Source organism: Bos javanicus, chromosome 29 (genome assembly GCF_032452875.1).
Source record: "Bos javanicus breed banteng chromosome 29, ARS-OSU_banteng_1.0, whole genome shotgun sequence".
Lineage (NCBI taxonomy): Eukaryota > Metazoa > Chordata > Mammalia > Artiodactyla > Bovidae > Bos > Bos javanicus.
In genome coordinates, this window is record NC_083896.1 from 45617729 (window position 1) to 45637590 (window position 19862).

The 19862-nt window shown below is 51.8% G+C and overlaps 2 protein-coding genes and 1 long non-coding RNA gene across 8 annotated transcripts in view; 2 read left to right on the top strand and 1 right to left on the bottom strand.

The window, feature by feature from the left end:
* Positions 1–89: 89 nt before the first annotated feature.
* On the top strand, positions 90–7779 carry SSH3 (slingshot protein phosphatase 3). Of its 2 annotated transcripts, none has more exons than XM_061407152.1 (14): positions 90–174; positions 687–727; positions 1240–1471; positions 2410–2528; positions 2610–2681; positions 3017–3082; positions 3168–3356; positions 3438–3531; positions 3780–3908; positions 4001–4047; positions 4851–4997; positions 5214–5414; positions 5505–5778; positions 6819–7779. In XM_061407152.1, the coding sequence occupies exons 1-14, from the start codon at positions 109–111 to the stop codon at positions 7089–7091; spliced, it is 1950 nt and encodes a 649-aa protein (XP_061263136.1). In that variant the 5' UTR covers positions 90–108; the 3' UTR covers positions 7092–7779. The 2 variants fall into 2 exon arrangements, with proteins under 2 accessions (XP_061263136.1, XP_061263137.1); XM_061407153.1 differs by having other exon boundaries at positions 91–174; positions 690–727.
* LOC133241542 (uncharacterized) lies at positions 1996–10564 on the bottom strand. 4 transcript variants are annotated; one of them, XR_009734621.1, is made up of 2 exons: positions 10355–10564; positions 1996–4033 (listed from the first exon to the last, which is right to left on the bottom strand). It is a non-coding gene; the product is annotated as an uncharacterized LOC133241542 (long non-coding RNA). The 4 variants fall into 4 exon arrangements; XR_009734623.1 differs by having other exon boundaries at positions 10301–10564; XR_009734622.1 differs by lacking the exon at positions 10355–10564 and adding an exon at positions 10172–10294.
* A 43-nt stretch (positions 10565–10607) lies between these two features.
* RAD9A (RAD9 checkpoint clamp component A) overlaps positions 10608–19862 on the top strand; it is a 57651-nt gene continuing 48396 nt past the window's right edge. For both annotated transcript variants that reach the window (XM_061407165.1, XM_061407167.1), the window contains exons 1-2: positions 10608–10922; positions 17057–17228. The gene's annotated coding sequence lies outside the window, so the exon portion shown is untranslated. The remainder of the gene's footprint in view (positions 10923–17056; positions 17229–19862) is intronic.

Sequence of the window (19862 nt, forward strand, 5' to 3'; positions counted from 1 at the left end):
CTGGTGGCGCCGGACTCTCCTTCCTGGTCCTGCGGGGCAGGGACCGTCCGCGGGGCGACGAGGGAGGGCGCCGCGCCATACCGGCCCAGGGGCCCCCGGCCTGACCCCATGGCCCTGGTCACAGTAAGCCGCTCGCCCCCGGCCAGCGGCCACTCCACGCCTGTGGGGCCCACGGTGAGTCTGGCTTGGCTGTGGTCCTGCCCACGCAGTTGGCTGCCAGTTGGGCCTGGGGGAGTGCTTGCTGCCCACGGGCAGCCTCCCCTCAAGCCTGGGGGTGTGCGGAGGGGGCCTTCACGTCTCAGGCTGGAGCTGCTTGGGGGAGATCTTGAGGCAACCAGGAACTCGGACCAAGGCAAGATCCGGAGCCCCGAGCGCCCGCGGAGGCCCTACCCCGCTCTGGGCCCAGACCTGGGCCAAACCCTCAGGCATCTCCAGCAGCGCTCCCCCTCCCTTACCTCCGGCTGCCGGCCTGGACCTGGGCCCGGCCCCGCCAGTGTCTCCACGTGGAAAGTGGACTGGAACAGAAAAGGATTTGACACCCTTTCTGGTTCCTTTCCCCACTGCATGGGGGGGGGGGGGCGGGACGAGGGAGGGGGTGGATCCCTGCACCCCCAACCCCAGCACCCTGAACCTGGGGAGGAGTCCTTTCCCACCACTTTACTCTGCCCTGGGGGCTGCCTTCTCAGCAGGACCCGGTGTCCCAGCGCAGAAGCCGGCTCCAGCGAAGGTGAGCACCTCTCCCCACACACACACCTCCATCCAGCCACCAGGCTTGGCCACTGCCCTCTGGGAGGACTTGCAGCCAAAGCCAACTACTTAGTATGTGGGGACAGAGTTGCTAGTGGGCACAGCTGGCTGCCTTTGCTTCCATCTTCCCCCAGTCAGTTGAGGCTCCTTCATCCACTATCCTGGCCCTGGCTCTGGCCAATGGCAGGGCCTGAGGACTCCTGGGGCCCCACCAAGTTCACAGTTATTTATTGAGTTAGGCAGATGGGAAGGGAAAGTTGGGCTCGAGGCTTGAGAGCCACCAAGGCAGTGGTTCCCAAAGCACTGAGGTGGCATCACCTGGGAACTGGGTAGGCACCTTCTCAGGCCTCCTCTCCAGGCCCACTGACTCTGCGGATGGGGGCCAACACCTGATTTAACAAATCCTCCAGGCGGTTCAGGGGGGTTGACTCCCCTGTCCTGAGGGGTGGGATGGGCTGTCACGGTGTCACTTTTCCCCTGCTCCCCTTCCAGGCAGAGCTTTGCAGTACTCCGAGGGGCTGTCCTGGGACTGCAGGATGGAGGGGATGATGGAGATGCTTCCAGGCCCAGCCCAGAGCCAGCGGAGGAGCCCCCCGGGGAAGGGCAGCCCCACGGGGACCAGACAGACAATGGGCACGGGCCCCCGAGTCCCGGTAGGCAGGAGCAGAGTCAGCACCTGTGCCTCATGGTGGAGCTGCTGAGGCCACAGGATGACATCCGCCTGGTGAGGGCCCATCCAGAGCCCCCTGGTCCCCTGAAAGGGGACAGAGCCACTCCTCAGGTGGGAGGGGAGAGTGGAACAGAGCCAGTGTGTGTTTGGAGAGCAGTGATGTGAGGGCAGGGGGCACCCTGGGGAGCGTAGAGGTTACCCAAACCACGATGACTCTGCTGTTTCAGCTAGCGTTGTTTGAACAGGCCGAGGTGGTGTCTTCAGGTCTCTGGAGAGAGCTGGGAGAGGATAGGGAGGTTTGTCCCACCTGAGCCTATAGGGCAAGATTAGGACCAAGAGTGGGGAATTACCCAGAGGCGGGTTTCTGTTCAACCAGCACAAGACCTTCCTGACCATGTAAGGTGCCCACAAAGGGACTGGTGCTCAGGGGGGCCTGCTGAGCGCCCACCGTGGGCTGGTGTCCTGGAAGGGCCCATGTGAGGATGGGACACAGGTGGCAAAGTGAGAACCAATTCCTGGATGCCTGTGGAACATCTCACTGTCTACAGCAAGATGGGAAAAACGAGACACAGTCAGTCTTGTAAGGCAGAAGAAGCACCACCCTTTATTGTGAGATTGGGTCCTTAATATTTCTTTGGTAACAAACATTTCTCGAATCAAATTATGGTAATGGCAACTGGAAAGGTGTTTTTTAAACTTCCTTCCTAGCAGGAAAAAAAAAAGGGGGTGATGTCATGCCCACACTCCCCTTTTTTCCCCCACGTACATCCCCTTTGAGAAAACTCTTTTTAAACATTTTAATGGACCATTAAATCCCAAAGCTGGGAACCACTAGACTGTAACCCCTGATCTGGTATCTGGGGAGGGAGGGGTGGGTGCAGAGGGAGCAGGTGGAGGTCTGTTCCCTACCCAGATGTGTGTCAGTGGGGGTGGGGAGAACAGGGCCCCTGGGCCACTGCAACCCCAGGCTTCTTCCTTCCCGTCTTCTCCAGGCAGCCCAGCTGGAGGCGGCTCGGGCCCCCCGGCTCCGCTACCTGCTGGTCGTTTCCACCAGAGAAGGCCTGAGCCGGGATGAGACGGTCCTTCTGGGCGTGGACTTCCCTGACAGCAGGTGGGAGCAGGGGGAGGAGGAACAGGAGGGCCTGTCTGGGAGGCGCTGGTGCTGACGGACCTTGCCCTCTGTCCCCGCCAGCTCCCCCAGCTGCACCCTCGGCCTGGTTCTGCCTCTCTGGAGTGACACCCAGGTGTACCTAGATGGAGACGGGTAAGACGTGGCACCTGGAGGGAACGGAGAGGAGAGAGAAGGGCCAGAGGGTGAAATAACCAAGTGTGATGTCTGCCCAGGGGGTTGGTACTGGGGAGCACCTGCAGAACTCTGGGCTTGGCCTACTCTCTGCTCCACCTGAGATCCACCATGTGAGCCTGGGCGAGTCACCTAACTTCTCTGGGCCTCAGCTGCCCCACATTTGCAAATGGCTTATTTTGAAGCTCAGACGATCTGTATATGTTCTGAGGACCAGCCTGGTGAGGTGGCTAGTGGGTAGCCCTCTCAGAGGTGCTGTTCTAGAGCCAGGTCCCACCCCACCGGGTCTCCCACAGGGGCTTCAGCGTGACGTCCGGCGGGCAGAGTCGGATCTTCAAGCCTGTCTCCATTCAGACCATGTGGTAAGGGGTGTGGCTCCACCATGGCTGCAGGGTCCGGGGAGGGCTGCTGGGAGGACGGTGTGACCCGGCCTCCCCTCTGTCCCAGGGCCACGCTCCAGGTGTTGCACCAGGCATGTGAGGCGGCTCTCAGCAGTGGTCTTGTGCCAGGGGGCAGTGCCCTCGCCTGGGCCAGCCACTACCAGGACAGACTGAGCTCTGACCAGAGCTGTCTTAACGAGTGGATGGCCATGGCCGACCTGGAGTCTCTGCGGCCTCCCTGCGTGGAGTCCAGCCGGTCAGTCTGGGGAGGGGGCTTGGGGGGAGGTGCCGCGGCAGAGAGGGGAAGGGGCCCTGCACTGACAGGCTTGGGTCCCAGGCCCTCAGAGCAGGAGCAGATGGAGCAGGCGATCCGGGCCGAGCTGTGGGAGGTGCTGGACACCAGCGACCTGGACAACGTCACTTCCAAAGAGGTGGGCCTGGTGCGGGGATGAGTGGGGAGCTGGGCCCTGGGTGGGGGCCCTCTGGCTGGGCACCAGAGTGGTCCTCTCCATGGAGCCTCCCCTTTAGTGCTCCTCCTGTCTGAGTTGTTCCCACGTGCTTGGCCTCAGCTTCTCTGCTGTGATGGGACGCAGTACTGTCCTCAGAGGCCCCAGAGGGGAGGGTGGGGCGTAGGAACCTTGCAAGGCGCCCCAGCCTCGCCTCACCCACCTGCCTGCAGATCCGCCAGGCCCTGGAGCTGCGTCTGGGATGCCCTCTCCAGCAGTACCGTGACTTCATCGACAACCAGATGCTGCTGCTCATGGCCCAGCAAGACCGGGCGTCCCGCATCTTCCCCCACCTCTACCTGGTGAGGTAGAGGGGCTACCTGCAGGCTGGGGGTGGGAGGTGGGGATGGCCAGAGCCAGCAGAGACCGAATGACACGCTCTCCCTGTTCCCAGGGCTCAGAGTGGAACGCAGCGAACCTGGAGGAGCTGCAGAGAAACAGGTAGGATTTCGAGCCCTCTCACAACTGCCCACCCTCCATCTTCCCCAAGGGGAGACCTGGCCAGAAACTCCCAGAACCCTCTCGGCAACCGCTAACTCTGCTTCCAGCTCCACCCCAGGGCTGTTCCTCTCCTATGGGCTTAGGCCAGGACAGGGGAATACCTATCTTGCTGATTTGCTAGCAGCTCCCTGGTCCCCTCTACCCTCTCCCTAGCTGTAAAGCAGAAAAGCCCCTCTCTGCCTGACCACGTCTCTTGGAGAAGGAAGGGCCCCTCTCTGGCTGCCTGCTCCCAACACTTCAGTCCCTTGTCCACCATGGGCTTTTGGGAAACCTATGACAAGGGTCATAGGTTTTAGCTATTGCACATCCAGCCAGGCTCAGCTGAGCTCCAAAGCCCTTCTCTGGGGACTTGCCTGGAGGTCCAGTGTTAAGACTCTGCACTTCCAATGCAGAGGGTGTGGGTTCGAGCCCTGGTCAGGGAACTAAGATCCCACGTGCTGCACAGTATAGCCCCATTCCACCCCAAACCCCCACCCTGGAAAAGCCCTAACTGACTTCTGATGATAAGATAAGGACTTGTGCTGCAGACGGCCTGCAGCTACCTGGGAGCGAGGCGGGGGCGGGGAGGGGAGGACAGTACTCAAGCCCAGTGGGGTAAACCGATTTGCTCAAGGTCACAGTCACCTCCTCTTCCCACCGCAACTGCACCACCCCCGCCCCCCACCCCGACCCTCAGCACCGAGAACACTCAGCGCCCAGGGTGCGCTGGCTCCAGGTCAGCCGGGCTCGTGCCTGGGCTGCAGGGTGAGCCACATCTTGAACATGGCCCGTGAGATCGACAACTTCTACCCCGAGCGCTTCACCTACCACAACGTGCGCCTCTGGGACGAGGAGTCGGCCCAGCTGCTGCCCCACTGGAAGGAGACCCACCGCTTCGTGGAGGCCGCCAGGTAGGGCCATGCCACCCCACCACCCGCCCCACCTCAGCCACCTGCCCTCTGCAGCCTGTGCCCATCGCCTGCCTGCCCTGCCCTCCGCTTTGCTGGCTCTCAGGGCCCTCACCTCCTTTCCCCTATGCTCTGGGAGGGGAGCCTGCGAGCTGCCCTGCCCCTGCACAGCACAGCAACGGGTGGGGATGGGGAAGCTGACCACGTGTGGCTCCACAGGGCGCAGGGCACCCGTGTGCTCGTCCACTGCAAGATGGGCGTCAGTCGCTCAGCTGCCACAGTGATCGCCTACGCCATGAAGCAGTACGGCTGGAGCCTGGAGCAGGCTCTGCGCCACGTGCAGGAGCTCCGGCCCATCGCCCGCCCCAACCCCGGCTTCCTGCGCCAGCTGCAGACCTACCAGGGCATCCTGACTGCTAGGTATGCAGTGGAGGGACAGGGAAGGGGGCGTGTGGTGGCCGCTGGGGGTGGCCGCTGGGTCAGGAAGCTGACTCAGGGCCCCCCTCGCAGCCGGCAGAGCCACGTCTGGGAGCAGAAAGCGGGTGGGGCCTCCCCAGAGGAGCCCCTGGCCCCCGAGGTCTCTACACCGTTCCTACCTCTTCAGCCAGAACCGGGGGGCAGTGGGGAGCTGAGTGTCATGGGGTCAGAGGACAGCCAGGCAGCCCCAAAAGAAGCGCCTGGGTCACGGCCCCGTATCAACCTCCGTGGGGTCATGAGGTCCATCAGCCTCCTGGAGCCGCCCTCCGAGCTGGACAGCCCCTCCGGTGATGCTGACCTGCCAGAGGTGAGCCTGCGGCCACGGGAGGAGCCAGGCTGAGGCAGGGTGGGGGCCTGAGAGGAGGAGGGGGCAGATGGCGGGAAGACGAAAGAGCCCAGGACTGAGGCTTGGCTTGGCCCTGAGCACGGGGCTCCTGAGCAGGCGGGCCATGCCCTGGTCTGCTCCTTTTCATCCGCTCAGAGCAGCAGAGGAGACACAGGGAGGACAGGTGAGCAGGAGCACAGCCTTGGGACAAGGCTATCTGGCGGGCTCCACGGCCAAACAGCCCTAGGCTGGCAGCTGCAGGCAGCTCTCGGCCTGAAGAGGGGACTTGGTTCCTGAGGCTCAGGGCTGCCCAGACTTGGGAGAGCATCCTCCCCAGGCCAGGAGCTGCACAACCAACTGCTGAACCCAGATGGGTGTGGACGACCTCAGCACCCGTTCCCAAAGCAGAGGGGCAACCCATCGAAGGATGGGGGTGCAGAGTGTTCACAGCACTCACACAACCAAAGTTGTGGCTGGATAGCTGAGCGCTCTCCCTCTGCTGAGAGCTGCAAGGCACAAGTCTAAGACCAGAAGCTGGCCCCTGCCTTGAGAAGTCACCCCCTGCCCCCGCCATGTGACTTGCGGCCAAGGTGGCTAACCCAGAGGAAAGACAGAAAGACGGCTCATCTCACAGAGGACGGGGACATTTGGGAGAGGCTTCCTGGAGGAGGCGGCTCTGGGTGTGGAAGGCTGGGGGAATTGATGGGGGGTGTCAGTGTTCCTCGCCCAGCACCCAGCTCAGGGCCTGGCATGGAAGACATGTCCCTTGTGGCACATGGGACGGACTGTACAAAGTAATGGGGGCAAGAGGAGGAGCGGGGGGCTAAGAAGGGCTTCTGGAGGCCACACGGGCAGGTGAGGAGCAGGGGCAGGAGGCCTGGGGTGCTGCCTTCCCTCCTAGGGAAATCTGACCTGTGAGTAGCTCAGTGTTTCTGAATTCACTCAACAGACATTCTGCATCTACCCTTTTCACAGTCCTGCCCTGTAAAGAACCCCCTGACTCTACAGTCTCACTCTTCCAGGTTTTTTCTTCAAAAGAATCTTCAGATGAGGACCCTCCCCAGCCCTTCCCTCAGCCCTCAAGCGCCAAGGGAGGCCGGCAGGTCCGCAGGGGGCCTTGGCCTGCCCTGAAGTCCCGCCAGTCTGTGGCAGCCCTCAACAGCGCCGCCCTGGTGGCCAGCCGGACCCGGGCCTTCCAGGAGCAGGGGGAGGCCGGCTGTGCGTCCACACCCAGGCACCAGAAGATTGTGAGGCAGGCCAGCGTGGACAGCAGTGGGGAGGAGGGCGAGGTGTGAGCCCCCACGCGTGCCCCTGCCCCCGTAGACACAAGCAGAGGCGCCCGAGCACAGCTCCCGGGGCGAGCGCCCCTCAGTCCTGTCTGTTCACAGTCCTCTCAGGAGGAGGCCGCAGGCTCCTGTTACTACAGCCTCAGCGCCTACAGCCTTAAGTCTCCGACCCATGTCCACCTCTCCAAGGGCTCAAAACTTTCTCCATATTTGGGGATGTGGTAGAGACTGAAGGTGCCTTTCGGGCAACAGTACCCTAGCTTCATTCGCAAGTGCTGCCTGAAACACACACTTGAAGCCACAGATGTAAAAAACAGAGTTTCCCAGTCAGAAAGGCTCAGGCTCCCTCCCTCTCCCACTCCCTGTCCCACTCCCGTCTGCCTCATCCCCCCAGCCCTGCCATTTCATTCCTGAGGCCCTCCAGAGAACCATGGGCCCCCCTGCAAAGGCTGAGAGTAAACTCCATCCTCAGTGCCAAACCCCTCCGATGGGGCTGGCGGTCGGCCTGCCTCGCGTACCCTGCGAGCAGCCTGAGTCTGCTGCGGCCCCAGCGCCCTCACCAGCACTGCATGGAGCCCCGGGCACTGGGCCAAAGAGAGCCTTCTTTGTGCTTCACAGCCTCTGGCCAGTTTTTCATAGTCTTAATAGTATCTCGCTTTGTACTCAGAAATAAAAAACATTTTCATACCATTTTCAATTTGATGATAAAGCCTGTCAGTCCACTCTTTCTCTGGTTACACGAGGAGTCTGGCCTCTCGTTACCCCTTCCAGTCTCCTCACAGTTCCCAGGTATCTCGTGACAGGCCCATGTGGGCAGTGGTGTGTTTGGGGTGGGGTGGGTGGGAGGAAGAATGGGGAAGAGAAGAGAGGCCCTCATCTCCCAGGGCAGGGCCTGGGTAAATGCTGGCTGCACACGTCCCCTCCGGCAGGTCAGCAGGGGAACAAGTCTACACTGGGCAGGAGGTGCTGACGCTGTTGGGGCAGCGGAAGGGAGTTACCTATGAGGAAATGGAAGCTGCCAATGCCTATCTGGACAGGACCGAGCCTGTCCCGGAAACTAAGGTTCCTTTTGCACACTTGCTGCTAGTTCCTGAGCACACTTTGGGTCCCAAGAATCTTCCTGCTACAATGCAAGAGAGCCTCACTTTCTAAGCCAACCCACCACTGCCAGGGAAGAAGGAGCCACGATGGTCCTTTCCTCTGCCAAGGGGTTCTCTCTGTTCAGTTGCAGTGTTCAAGAAGAGTAGGCAGGCCCACCGCTGGCACTCCTCTCCCCGCTTCCCAAGATGATGCAACACGGTGCCCTATAACTCTAGTCTGGTTGGGGGCGGGGAGTGGGCGGGTACAACTCCTTCCCTCACAGCAGACCTCACAGATGGGAGCTGGTGGCAAATGTTCTTGTTAACTGAGACTTCATGCTCAGTTCTAGGAGTGACTCTCTCACCCAGACCCAGGTTGGACCCCCAGCGCTGCTCTAACCCTGGTGGACAGAGACAAGTTCTAGCCCTAGCTTTATCACTTGCATCTTAATTCACCTTAAGTCTCTGTTTCTTTCTGTAAAACAAAAGGATTAAACTAGGAAATCCCTAGGCTTCCCCCTCCTGCTCTGATATTTTAACAACACACGTCACCTGTACATTGACAGAATTCAGCCTCAACGTGCCCTCTAGAAGAGGAATCGCTTTTCTGTGGGTAGCAGGTTCAGCATCACAAGGTAAGAGTCAGAAAAGCTAGATCTGAGTCTTGACCCACTAGGCTGACCCACCCTACTGAGCTGAGCCGAGAGGGGGTTGCCTGCCATCTCAGGCAACCACGGTTCCCACCCAGGCTGCCCTGTCAGCAGTCCGAGGCCTAGGCTGGGGGGAAGTGGGGTGACAACGTCGGGCCCTGCCCTCCTGAAGTCTGTGCAGCTGGGAAGGCAGGATCGAATGAGGAACTCAGAGCTGCGGGGCCCACCGTAATCTATGGAGGACTCTGAGAAGTAAGAATTCACCACGTGGAGAAACAAAAATGGGAAGGGAAATTATCTGCATCAAAAATGCAGATAAATGATTAAGAACTATATGTATACTGGGAGTTTCCTGGTGGCTAAGTGGTTAGGATTCCAGGCTTTCACTGCTGGGGCCTGGGTTCAATCCCTGGTTGGGGAGCTGAGATGCCTCAAGCCAGGTGGCACCCCTACACCCTGCACCAAAAAAAAAGAACTATATGTATAGATAAAGATCACACAAATTGCTAGAGGGGCAAAAAAATACAGTATCTTAAAAAAAGATATAAAATGAAAATAGCATCTCCATCTGATCTTGCCCTCCAATCCTTCACAGGCAACCACTGTTACCAGCTTGAATCCCTCCAAAAACATTCCATGCTTAAGTCATCAAATATATTTGTATATTCTTTTTAAAATATAAATTAAATCATTATTAACATCCTGCATTTTGACAATTTTTTTCATATCACAGAGAGTTGCACATCAATACAGTAAGCTCTGCCTAATTTTAACAATAACCACACATATCCTCTTTAATGGTATCCATCATTATTTAAGTGGTCATCTATGGATGGTGATTTGTTGCTTTGTTTCCATTTCCACTAATGCTTAATTACCTCTGTATATACTTTGTTGTGCACACATGACCATTAATTTCATAGTAAGTATTTCTAGAATCGCTGAAGCAGAGGCTATGTGCATTGTTTCCATTTTTTAAATTTTATTTTTCTTTAAAAAAATTTTTTTTTATTTTTGGCTGCTCCACCTGGCATGTGGGATCCTAATTTACTGACCAAGGATGGAACCCACGCCCTCTGCACTGGAAGCGCAGAGTCCTAACCACTGGACTGCTAGGGAAGTCCCACTATGTGCATTTTTAATTCTAAAAGGCACTACCTAATTTCCTTACCAGAAATTGCACTACTTTACAGAGAATGGGAATGCCTGTTTATGTTCTTAAAGGACTGTCCAATCTGCACATCAATCATGTCATATAAACCTTGCAACACTCTCAGAGGAGAAATGGGAGCCATTACAATTATCACCCTTTTTAGAAATAAGGAAACCGAGGCCCGGTAGCTCCTGGGCCAGCTCCCACCTCCACATCGTTCTTCCTCCGGCGGGCCCGGCTCGGCCCGGCCTGGGACGAGTCACCAGCCAGGGCATCCCCTCCTCAGGGCAAATTTTCAATCGGCAAGACGAAACCATCCGAAGACCGCGAGCCCACCTCTTCACCTCGCCTCCCAGACGCCTCAGAGCCGCGGCTACCACGAAAAACTACCTTTCGGCCTCCACTGCCTCTCCTACGCCAGCAGCACCCAGAAAGGGCCCAGGCCAGCCGTGGAACCTGGCGGCTCAGAACGGACTGCGACGCTGGGGCGCCATCTTGCGTCTGTTCTTCTGGCCGCCGGGTGACAGTCTGGAAACCACATTTCCCAGTGTGCCTGGCGCCTTCGCGCAGGCGCAAAGATTCCACCCCCCCCCCCGCCCCGTTTCCATAGGAACCTCACTCTCCCGAGTCCCGGCGGCTAGACTCTGAGGAGAGTCACTTGTCGGTCTCTCTGTGGTGACCCGACGCCAGGACTGGGTCTATAGACTGTTGAGGGGGCAAAGTAAGAGCCCGAGGAAAGGAGACCAGGTGGCCCTGCCTCCGGGCTGGGGCCAGCGCTTTCCAGTTCTCCTCAGCGTCTGGGCGTCCTGGGGCCTCGGCGTTCTGAAGCGAAGGGGCCCGGGTTGGCGAGACCAACTCGAGCACTGGTCTGCGCGGCCCTGCTGGTCCCACTCAGCGTTTTGTCACCCCCTGCCAAGAGCCTGCGCGCCGCCGACAGGTATTCCCGGGGCGCGGGCAGGTGAGTTGATGATTGGCGCCCCAGGTGAAGGTGCCGGTAGCAGGATAACTAACTCACCGGGAGTTGGATCCCGCTCTGCCTGTGATGGATCGGGGACCTGCGCTCAGGGCTTCACGTCCCCCTCTGTAAAATGGAGCTTCGACTCATACTCTTGTGCACATTGCCATTCCGTTGCAGAGCAGTTCCTGGCTCTGTGAGACCCAAGGAACATGCCCCTTTATCTCTCTGGGCCCGTTTCCTCTCTCTAAAGTAAGGAGATTGAAGCAGATGATCCCTAAAGTCTCGTCTAGCAGGTATGGGGTCATTGTCCCTCATTGCAGACCAAATGCAAAAAGGAAAAAAAAAAAAGGGACCTGTATGGTCTGGCCAAGAAGAGCCAGAGACACTTGGGTATGTGACTTTTGGCAGAGTGGCTACATCTCTTGAGGCTCAGTTTCCTGATTTGCAGAACTAGGGGTAATGATAGAACCATCTCAGATTTTTGATGGTTAAATGGGAGTGAGTTTTTAGCCTACCTGTAATAATTGCTGTACCCCATCCCAGCCATCAGTTCTTATATTTTCAAAAATATTCCTTAGCCATTGTGAAAACTTAATTTTTGGAGTCACTTCCTCCCAGGCGGGATGGTTTTATAGGCTGATCCAGATGGGAAAACCGAGGCCTTCTTACCCAAGGCTGGATGTATCTCAGGGCCGGTGTGTCTCTTCCCTTCAGCCTCAATACAGCACAGGATTGGGAAGCAATCTTGAGGACCAGTGATGGACACTCCTTTGGCTCTTGTGGCTTTTGTGTCATTCGTGGCTCTTCTTTTTCAATGGCCTGCTCTTCCCCAGAGATATTTCTCTCCCAGCTCTGACCCACCTGGGAGTGGGAAACTATGTACCACACCAACAGATTGTTGAGACCAACAGCTGCTGCAAAGGAATGAGGCTGGCTCAGCAGCACCATCTTCAGGCTGGCTTCTAGGCCCTGCCCTTCCACAGGCCCGCCTAGGGCTGAACTTTTGTGCCAGGAGCTGATGCTGAAGCGGACGGCTCAGAGCAGCTGTCCAGTGACCTGGGGTGTGGAGAACTTCTTTAGGATCTGGGATGGAGCTTTTACTTGAGGAAGGCAGAACAGAGAAGATTGAAGGGAGAATGGCTTGAGGACAGGGCAAACCCTCCTAAGTCTTGTTTAGATGTCCCCTGGGATCTTCTGTTGCTCACAGAGGATGTGGTCATCTGAACAAGGAAGCTGGGGAGAGGTTAAGTGGGTACAACCAAGGAAGGGGTGGACCGAAGCTGACACTCCGTTTTCTCACTAGATGTGAGGTGGTGCAGGACGTCTGGGGCCACAAATGCTCCTTTTCCTGGAGATGTGACCCAAAGTGAGCTGTTACACCATCTTCCTGGTAACATGTGCGCCCGCCCTGGGATCCTGCACGTCCCCTCCTTCCTGCTTCTCCAGTTTGCTCTGCTGCACTGGCTACAGGGAAGTGCCTGCTGGGTGTGTCAGGATTCCCGTGTAGTGAAGTGCTCCAGGAAGCCTTAATTACTCCAGACCTGGTGCGGCTCGGGGCCTACCGACGTCAGCCTACTGCAGGGTCATGGTGATCTATTGCAATTTACAACAGCTGAAAAGTCTTAGGACTTTCACTTTCCCATCTGAGGGATATTGAGTTTTTAGGTTTAGGTCAAAGAGCCAGTGGTAGCACTGAGACCAGGGGTCTTTCTACAGCCTTGGCTGTCACTGAAGGCGTGCCATCTGCCTCCTGATGAGGCCACAGTCCGAGGCTAACCTGCAGTTAAACCAGAGCTCTCCTTCCTCCCATTTCAGTCAGAATTCCCAGTCCATTTTCCCCAGTTTTCCAGCCCAGCTTTTCTGTCATTGAGCATATTTGACCAGAGCCTCTCACTCTCACATCCTTGCACATTGCTGACTTGTTTCCATGGCAGCAGGTCGTACCAGTGCTGGCAATTCCTCTCCTTTCTCTGCCAGGCTTGCTGGTTCCCAGGCAGTGGCCTTGGAGGGTTAGGACATTTTAGGGAATTCTGTATCTGGGCTTGAAGACCAAGAATACGAAAGCTGTCTTCCCAAGGGGTGGGGAGGCAAGTTGGTAACATCTGCCCAGTGGGATTCCCTGGTCTGGGCAGTGATGTCACCCCCTACCCCACTGGCACCCCTCAGTGAGCCTTGGAGGTAAAGTTGGGGAGGCAAGAGTGGCAGGGAGGGGCATACAGAGTAAACCCTGGCTAAAGCAAGGCCCCACATGCTGGCCTAACTCAGGCCAGACATAATTGTGGAGGTTGGGCAAGAGTTTGGGTAAAGAAGGCTGCCCTGGAGGCTGGCATGGGGAAAAAGAGCTGATTATATGCACCCTACATTATTGATCTTCACACAGCCTGAAACAGCGTGAAGCTGGGCATGTGTTCACGCCACCTGTCTCCGCAGGCCACACTCTGCTGTGCAGCTCATCTCTTGGTTTGGAGAACTGGCTCTGAGACCTCTGACTTTCTCCATGGCTTCCACTCTCACTGGTGGCTCAGCTCAATGCCTTGTCCAATTCTGGGCACAGTCTTGATTGTCTCCGTGTCCCAAATGTTCCTGCGCTAGACTGAACTCTGCCTCTTGAGAATGTCCGCTCTCCTGCCGACCCCAAGCTTTTATTTCCTAAACAGAAATGGGAAGTTGGGGAAACTGGGAGGCTGAGTGCCATGGGGATAGAGTAAGTGGTTTGGGGGCAACAAATAGAATTATTTGAGGGTCAGTGGGATGACTGATCTGGTCGGCAGAGATCCCCCAAAACCCCAGTACTGCTAGGTGTCCTGTACGGCAGGTGTGGCTGGCTGGAGCAAGGCCTACAGGCTCTCGCTGCAGCCAGATATGCTTCAGGTGGTCCCTGCTGCCCCACCCACCTGCTGCAGCCTCCCCCTCACCTCAGCCCTGCTATGTCCTCTCTTCCCTCTGCTCCCTCCACCCCGGGCCACTCATGCCTGAGCTGCTTAGGAGGGCTGAGCTTGGCCTGCATGTTGGAGGACTGGTGCTCTCAGGCAGATACTTGATTCCTCTCCTCTTACAAAGGAAAAAGGACTCCGAAAAGAAAGGAAGTTAGAGCAAGCGGACAGAACTACCTGAAAGCCAAGTGCAAAGGAATCAGGTTGAAGCGATCCTGAAGGTTGTAGTCCGGAGAAGAACTCAGGGTACCAGTCAGCTCTAAGGGTCTGCTGGTCTCAGGGATGGGTTGTGGGGCCAGGTGAGTCTGGTCTAATGGAGAACTCTGTTTCAAGTTGGATTGTTTGACAGCCTGGGGGTCTGTGAAGGATTCATTTGACAGGAAGACAGGGATAAAGCTAAAACTATTCCTTTTTCTTATAATTCTTCTCTTCAAGCCTTGAGCTTCAAACTTTTCTCTCCTGTCGACTTTCCCACCTCTTCTATTTACACCCAGGTGTAAATCTCAGGGTGATAACCCTTACTTTTCACATTTAATCAGTTATCAAATTCTGTGGGTCCTCCACAAAACAGTTGCCTTTTATTCCCACTGCCTCTCCAAGCTCCTGCTCCCACTCCTAGACTACTGTAATAGACTCCTAACTGTGATGCCCTTTGGTCTGTCCAGAGTGTCCTGACTAGATTAATCTTTCAGGAGAATTACATCACTTCACGTGTTACTCCCATATTTATTGCCTTCCATGGTGCTGCTGTTGCTTGCCAAGTACAGTACACACTCTCTGTTCTGTTGTTCAAGGCTTTTCCCAGTTTGGCACACAGCCTACTTACCTTTCTGAATTATCTCCCAGAACGTCCTAGTATGCACCTTTGACTCAAATCAAACTAGATTACTCACTGTTTCTTGAAAACAACTTTTCCTCCCCTTAACCTTTGTTCCTGCTGTTCTTTCTGTCTAGAAAGGTCCTCTGTCACGTTCATTTATTCATTTTAAAATATTTATTAAGGGACTTCCCTGGTGGTCCAGTGGCTAAGACTGAGCTCCCAATGCAGAGGGCTTGGGTTTGATCCCTAGTCAGGGAACTAGATCCCACATGCCACAACCAAGACCCAGTGCAGCCAAATAAATAAGAGTTTATATATATATATATATATATATATATATATATATATATATAGAACACCTTTTTATTTTCAACATTTTCAGATTTAGTTGAAAGCAGTAGTACAGTGAACACATATCTAAATTCACCAGTTGTTAATCTTCTGCCACATTACTTTTTTTCCCCCTAGATTCACTAAAAATAAGTTTCAGGCATTAAGAGACTTCACTCCTAAATATTTTGGCCCATATCTCCTAAAAGTAGGATATTTTCTCAAATAACTGCAATATCCTTTTTAAAAATTGTGGTAAAATATACATAACATGAAATTTACTATTTTAACCATTTTAAGTATATAATTGTGGCATTAAGTTTCTTCACAGTGCTGTCAACCATCATCATTATCCACTTCCTGAACTTTTCCATCATCCTGAAAGGAAACTATACCCAGTAAATATTCCATTCTCCCCTGGCAACTTCTATCCTACTTTATGTCTCTATGAATTTGTCTGTTCTTAGTAAGTGGAACCATGCAATATTTGTCCTTTTGTGTCTGGCTTATTTCACTTAGCATAATGTCTTCAAGGTTCACCCATGAAGCATTATCAGAATTTCATTCCTAAGCAATATTCTATTGTCTGTATAGATCACATTCTGTTTAGTTACTCATCTGTTGAGGGACAGCTGGCTTGTTCCACTTTTTGGCTGTTGTGAATAATGCTGCTATGAACACAGGTGTACAAGCATCTCTTTGAGTCCCTGCTTTCAGTTCGTTTAGATATATATCTAGAAGTGGAATTCCTGGGTCATATGCTAAGTCTATGTTCAACTTTATGAGGATCTGTGGAACTGTTTACCATAGCGACCAAGAAATTTCACAATGCAGTATTATTATATAGGCTAATTAGGCCATAATAGCATTTCTCCAAATATTCCGAAAATCTAGTTCTCCTGCCTTCTTGTTTTTCATGACGTTGATATTTTTGAAGGATCTAAGCTAGTTTTCTGGTAAAAAGCTCTTGATTTAAATTTTCTCTGAATGTTTCTTCACAATTAAATTTAAGTTAAACCTTTTTGCAAGAATACCACATGAGGGACATGTTCTCTCTGCTGCATTGTTTTGGTCATTTAATGTTGCTTTATCTCATTAATCGGAGAAGGCAATGGCACCCCACTCCAGTACTCTTGCCTGGAAAATCCCATGGACGGAGGAGCCTGGAAGGCTGCAGTCCATGGGATCACTGAGGATCGGACACGACTGAGCGACTTCACTTTCACTGTTCACTTTCATGCACTGGAGAAGGAAATGGCAACCCACTCCAGTGTTCTTGCCTGGAGAATCCCAGGGACGGGGGAGCCTGGTGGGCTGCCGTCTATGGGGTCGCACAGAGTTGGACACGACTGAAGCGACTTAGCAGTAGCAGCAGCAGTATCTCATTAATGTTGATACTGAACCAAGACACGTTACATACAGAGGTACTATGAGAGGAAGAAGACAGATAGGAGACAAGGAATCACACTTTTAAATTGCTGACAAAGGGAGAGTTTCAGTCTAGAGTTCTATATCCAATGAAAATACCCTTTAAAATGAAAGAGAAATAAAAACATTTTCAGAAAAATGAGATAAGAAAATTTATTGTCTGCAGACCTGCACTATGAGAAATACTATGAAATTATTCAGGTTGAAGGGAAAAATTTGGAAACTTGGATCTATAGGAAGGAATGAAGAGCCGCAGAATTGATAATTCTGGGTAATTATAAAATAATTTTTTTTCTTGTCTTAATTGCCATAAAAGACAAATAATTGCTTACAGCAAAAGCAATATAAGTGTAAGATGCAGTTTATGATATATGTAAGAATAAAATATATGATAATAGTACAAAGGATGGGAGAATAAATGAAATTAAAGCTTCTTTTGTGAAATGTGTTCAATTACACTGTGATAAATTAGCAATGCATATTATAATTTCTTGGTAGTGTCTTCTTTTTTTTGTCTCTTAAATTTTTTAAAATTTTTTGGAGGTGGAGTCTTTATAGAGTTATTACGTTAAAATGAGGTCATTAGGGTAGACCCTAATCCAATGTGACGGGTTTCCTTATAGGAAGAGGAAATCTGGACACAGACATGTACAGAGAGAAGACAAGGTGGAGACACAGGGGCACGATGGTTGTCTACAAGCCAAAGACTGGGGCCTGGAACAGATCCTTTCCCACCCACCTCGGAAGGAACCAACCCTGCCAACACCATGATCTCAGACTTCTTGCTTCAGAGCTGTGAGTAAATAAATTTCTATTGTTTGAGGCCCCCAGTCCATGGCACTTTGTTATGACAGCCCTTGCAAACTAACACAGACTTAAACCCAACTGTATTAATAATTCCACTAAATATAAATGCTCCAGTGGAAAAAACAGAGCTGGTCAGATTGAAAAATGAAGACCCAACTATAGTTGACCCTTGAACAGTGCAGAGGTAAGGGGCACCAACCACCCAGTGGTGGAAAAGTTGAGTGTAACTTTACAGTTGGCCCTCCCTATCTGCTGTTCTGCATTCACGATTCAACCAACTGCTGACAGTTTAGTACTGTAGTGCGTATTTATTGAAAAGAAATCTATGTATAAGTGGGCCCTGCAGTTCAAATATGTGTTGTTCAAGGGTTAACTATATATATCTAAGATATAATTTTAGTATACAGATACAGACCATAAAAGATGAAAAAAAAGATATACTATGTACATAAAAAGCTGATATGGCTACATTAGTATCAGATAAAGTAAATGTCGAGACAAGGAGAATTAGCAGAGAAAAAAGCATTTCATAATCAAAAAAGGGTCAGTTGAACAGGAGGATATAATCCTAAATGTGTGTGCATGCGTGGTCGCTTCAGTCCTGTCCGACTATCTTCGATCTCATGAATTCTAGCCCGCCAGGCTCCTCTGTCCATGGAGATTCTCCAGGGAAGAATACTGGAGTGGGTTACCTTGCCCTGCACCAGGGGATCTTCCAGACCTAGGGATCAAACCTGCGTCTCATGTCTCCCGCATTGGCAGGCAGATTCTTTACCACTAGCGCAACCTGAATCCTAAATGTATACACCTAATAGCAGAGCTACAGAAAATGAAATAATAATTGACAGAACTAAAGGGAAAAACAGACAAAAGGATAATTACAGTCAGAGATTTGAAAACCCCTCTACTGATAACTGATAGGCAAGAGAGCAATGGGATTTAGAAAATCTAAACAGTACAACCAACCAACCTGATATAGTTGACATTAAAGAAACTCCACCCCATAAATGCAGAATGCACTTTTTTTTTCAAGTACATATGGAATATTCACTAAGCTAGATTATATCCTTGGCCATAAAAATAAATCTCAATAAATTTCAGAAGATTAAAATCTCGTAGAATATGCTCTCTAATCACAGTGGAATTAAGTTAGAAATAAGTACGTAATATAGCTAGAAAATCCATAGATGTTTAGAAATTAAAGACTGTATTTCTTTATAACTAATGAGTTGAGAAAACAAATGAAATTAGAAAATATTTAAAGCTGAACCATAATGAAAGCACAGCATATCAAAATTTGTATAGTGCAGTTAAAGAAGTTCTTAGAGGAAAATATTTAACTTTAAATGCTTATATCTGAAAAAAAGAAAGAAAATTTTAAAGTCAGTATTCTACGTTTCTACCTTAAGAAGCCAGAAAAAGTTTGGTGGTTTCTCAAAAAGTTTAACAGAATTACCACATGATCCAGCAGTTCTACTTCTAAAAATATACCTAACATATATTCATATAAAAACTTGTACATAGGTGTTCATAGCCACATAGTCATTTATCGGAAAAGTGGGAACAATTCAAATGTCCATCAACTATTGAATGGATAAACAAAATATGATATATTGGCCCAATGGAATACTATTCAGCCATAAAAATAAAGTAGTTACATATTAGAACATGTATGAATCTTGAGTACCTTATGCTAAGTGAAAGAAGTCAGACACAAAAGGCTGCATATTGTATGAGTCCACTTACATGAAATACTCAGAATAGGCAGGTCCACAGAGAGAGCAGACTAGTGGTTGGCAGGGGAGAACTAGGACTGACTGCTAATAGAGTGATGAAAATGTTCTGGAATTAGATGATGGCGATTATTGCACACATAGTGAATATACTAAAAACCATTGAATTGTACACATTTTTTTCGGTAATTATTTATTTTTGGCTGTGCTGGGTCTTCATTGCTGTGAGGCTTCTCTAGTTGCGGTGAGTGGGGGCTCCTCTTTAGTTGCAGTGCGTGGGTTCTCATTGCAGTGGCTTCTCTCGTTGCAGAGCGCTAGTTCTAGACGCACGGGCTTCAGTGGCTGTGGTGGGCAGGCTGTAGAGCACGGGCTCAGTAGTTGCGGTACACAGGCTTAGTTGCTCTGCGGCATGAGGGATCTTGCTGGACCAGGGATTAAACGTGTGTCTCCCACATTGGTAGGCGGATTCTTTACCACTGAGCCACCAGGAAGCCCAAGTTATACACTTTTAAAGTGGCAGTTATATGAATACTATCTCAAAAAAAGAATAAAAGTAAAAAAGTGAACAAGCTAAACCCAAAGGAAAGAATAGTGAAGAGCAGAAATTAATGAAATAGAAAATATACAAAGAACAGAGAAAGTGCAGCAACAAAAATTTAATTAATTAAAAAATTATATAAGAAGTAGAACCACTTTGGAAAACAGATGGGCAGCTTCTTGTAGAACTGACTGTATATATTATGTTACACCTCCCAGCAATTTGACTGACTGACATCTACCTGAGAGAAATGAAAATATGTGCCTATACAAAGACTTGTACCTAAATGTTTATAACAGCTTGATTCATTAGAGTCCAAAACTAGAAATAACCCAAATGTTCATCAACTGA

Bases quoted from the DNA above. Each gene is read 5' to 3' on its own strand.
- SSH3 (XM_061407152.1), top strand. From the start codon at position 109: ATGGCCCTGGTCACAGTAAGCCGCTCGCCCCCGGCCAGCGGCCACTCC. The intron at 2,529-2,609 runs GTGGGAGCAGGG...TGTCCCCGCCAG, and splicing joins GTGGACTTCCCTGACAGCAG to CTCCCCCAGCTGCACCCTCG. The intron at 5,779-6,818 runs GTGAGCCTGCGG...TCACTCTTCCAG, and splicing joins GTGATGCTGACCTGCCAGAG to GTTTTTTCTTCAAAAGAATC.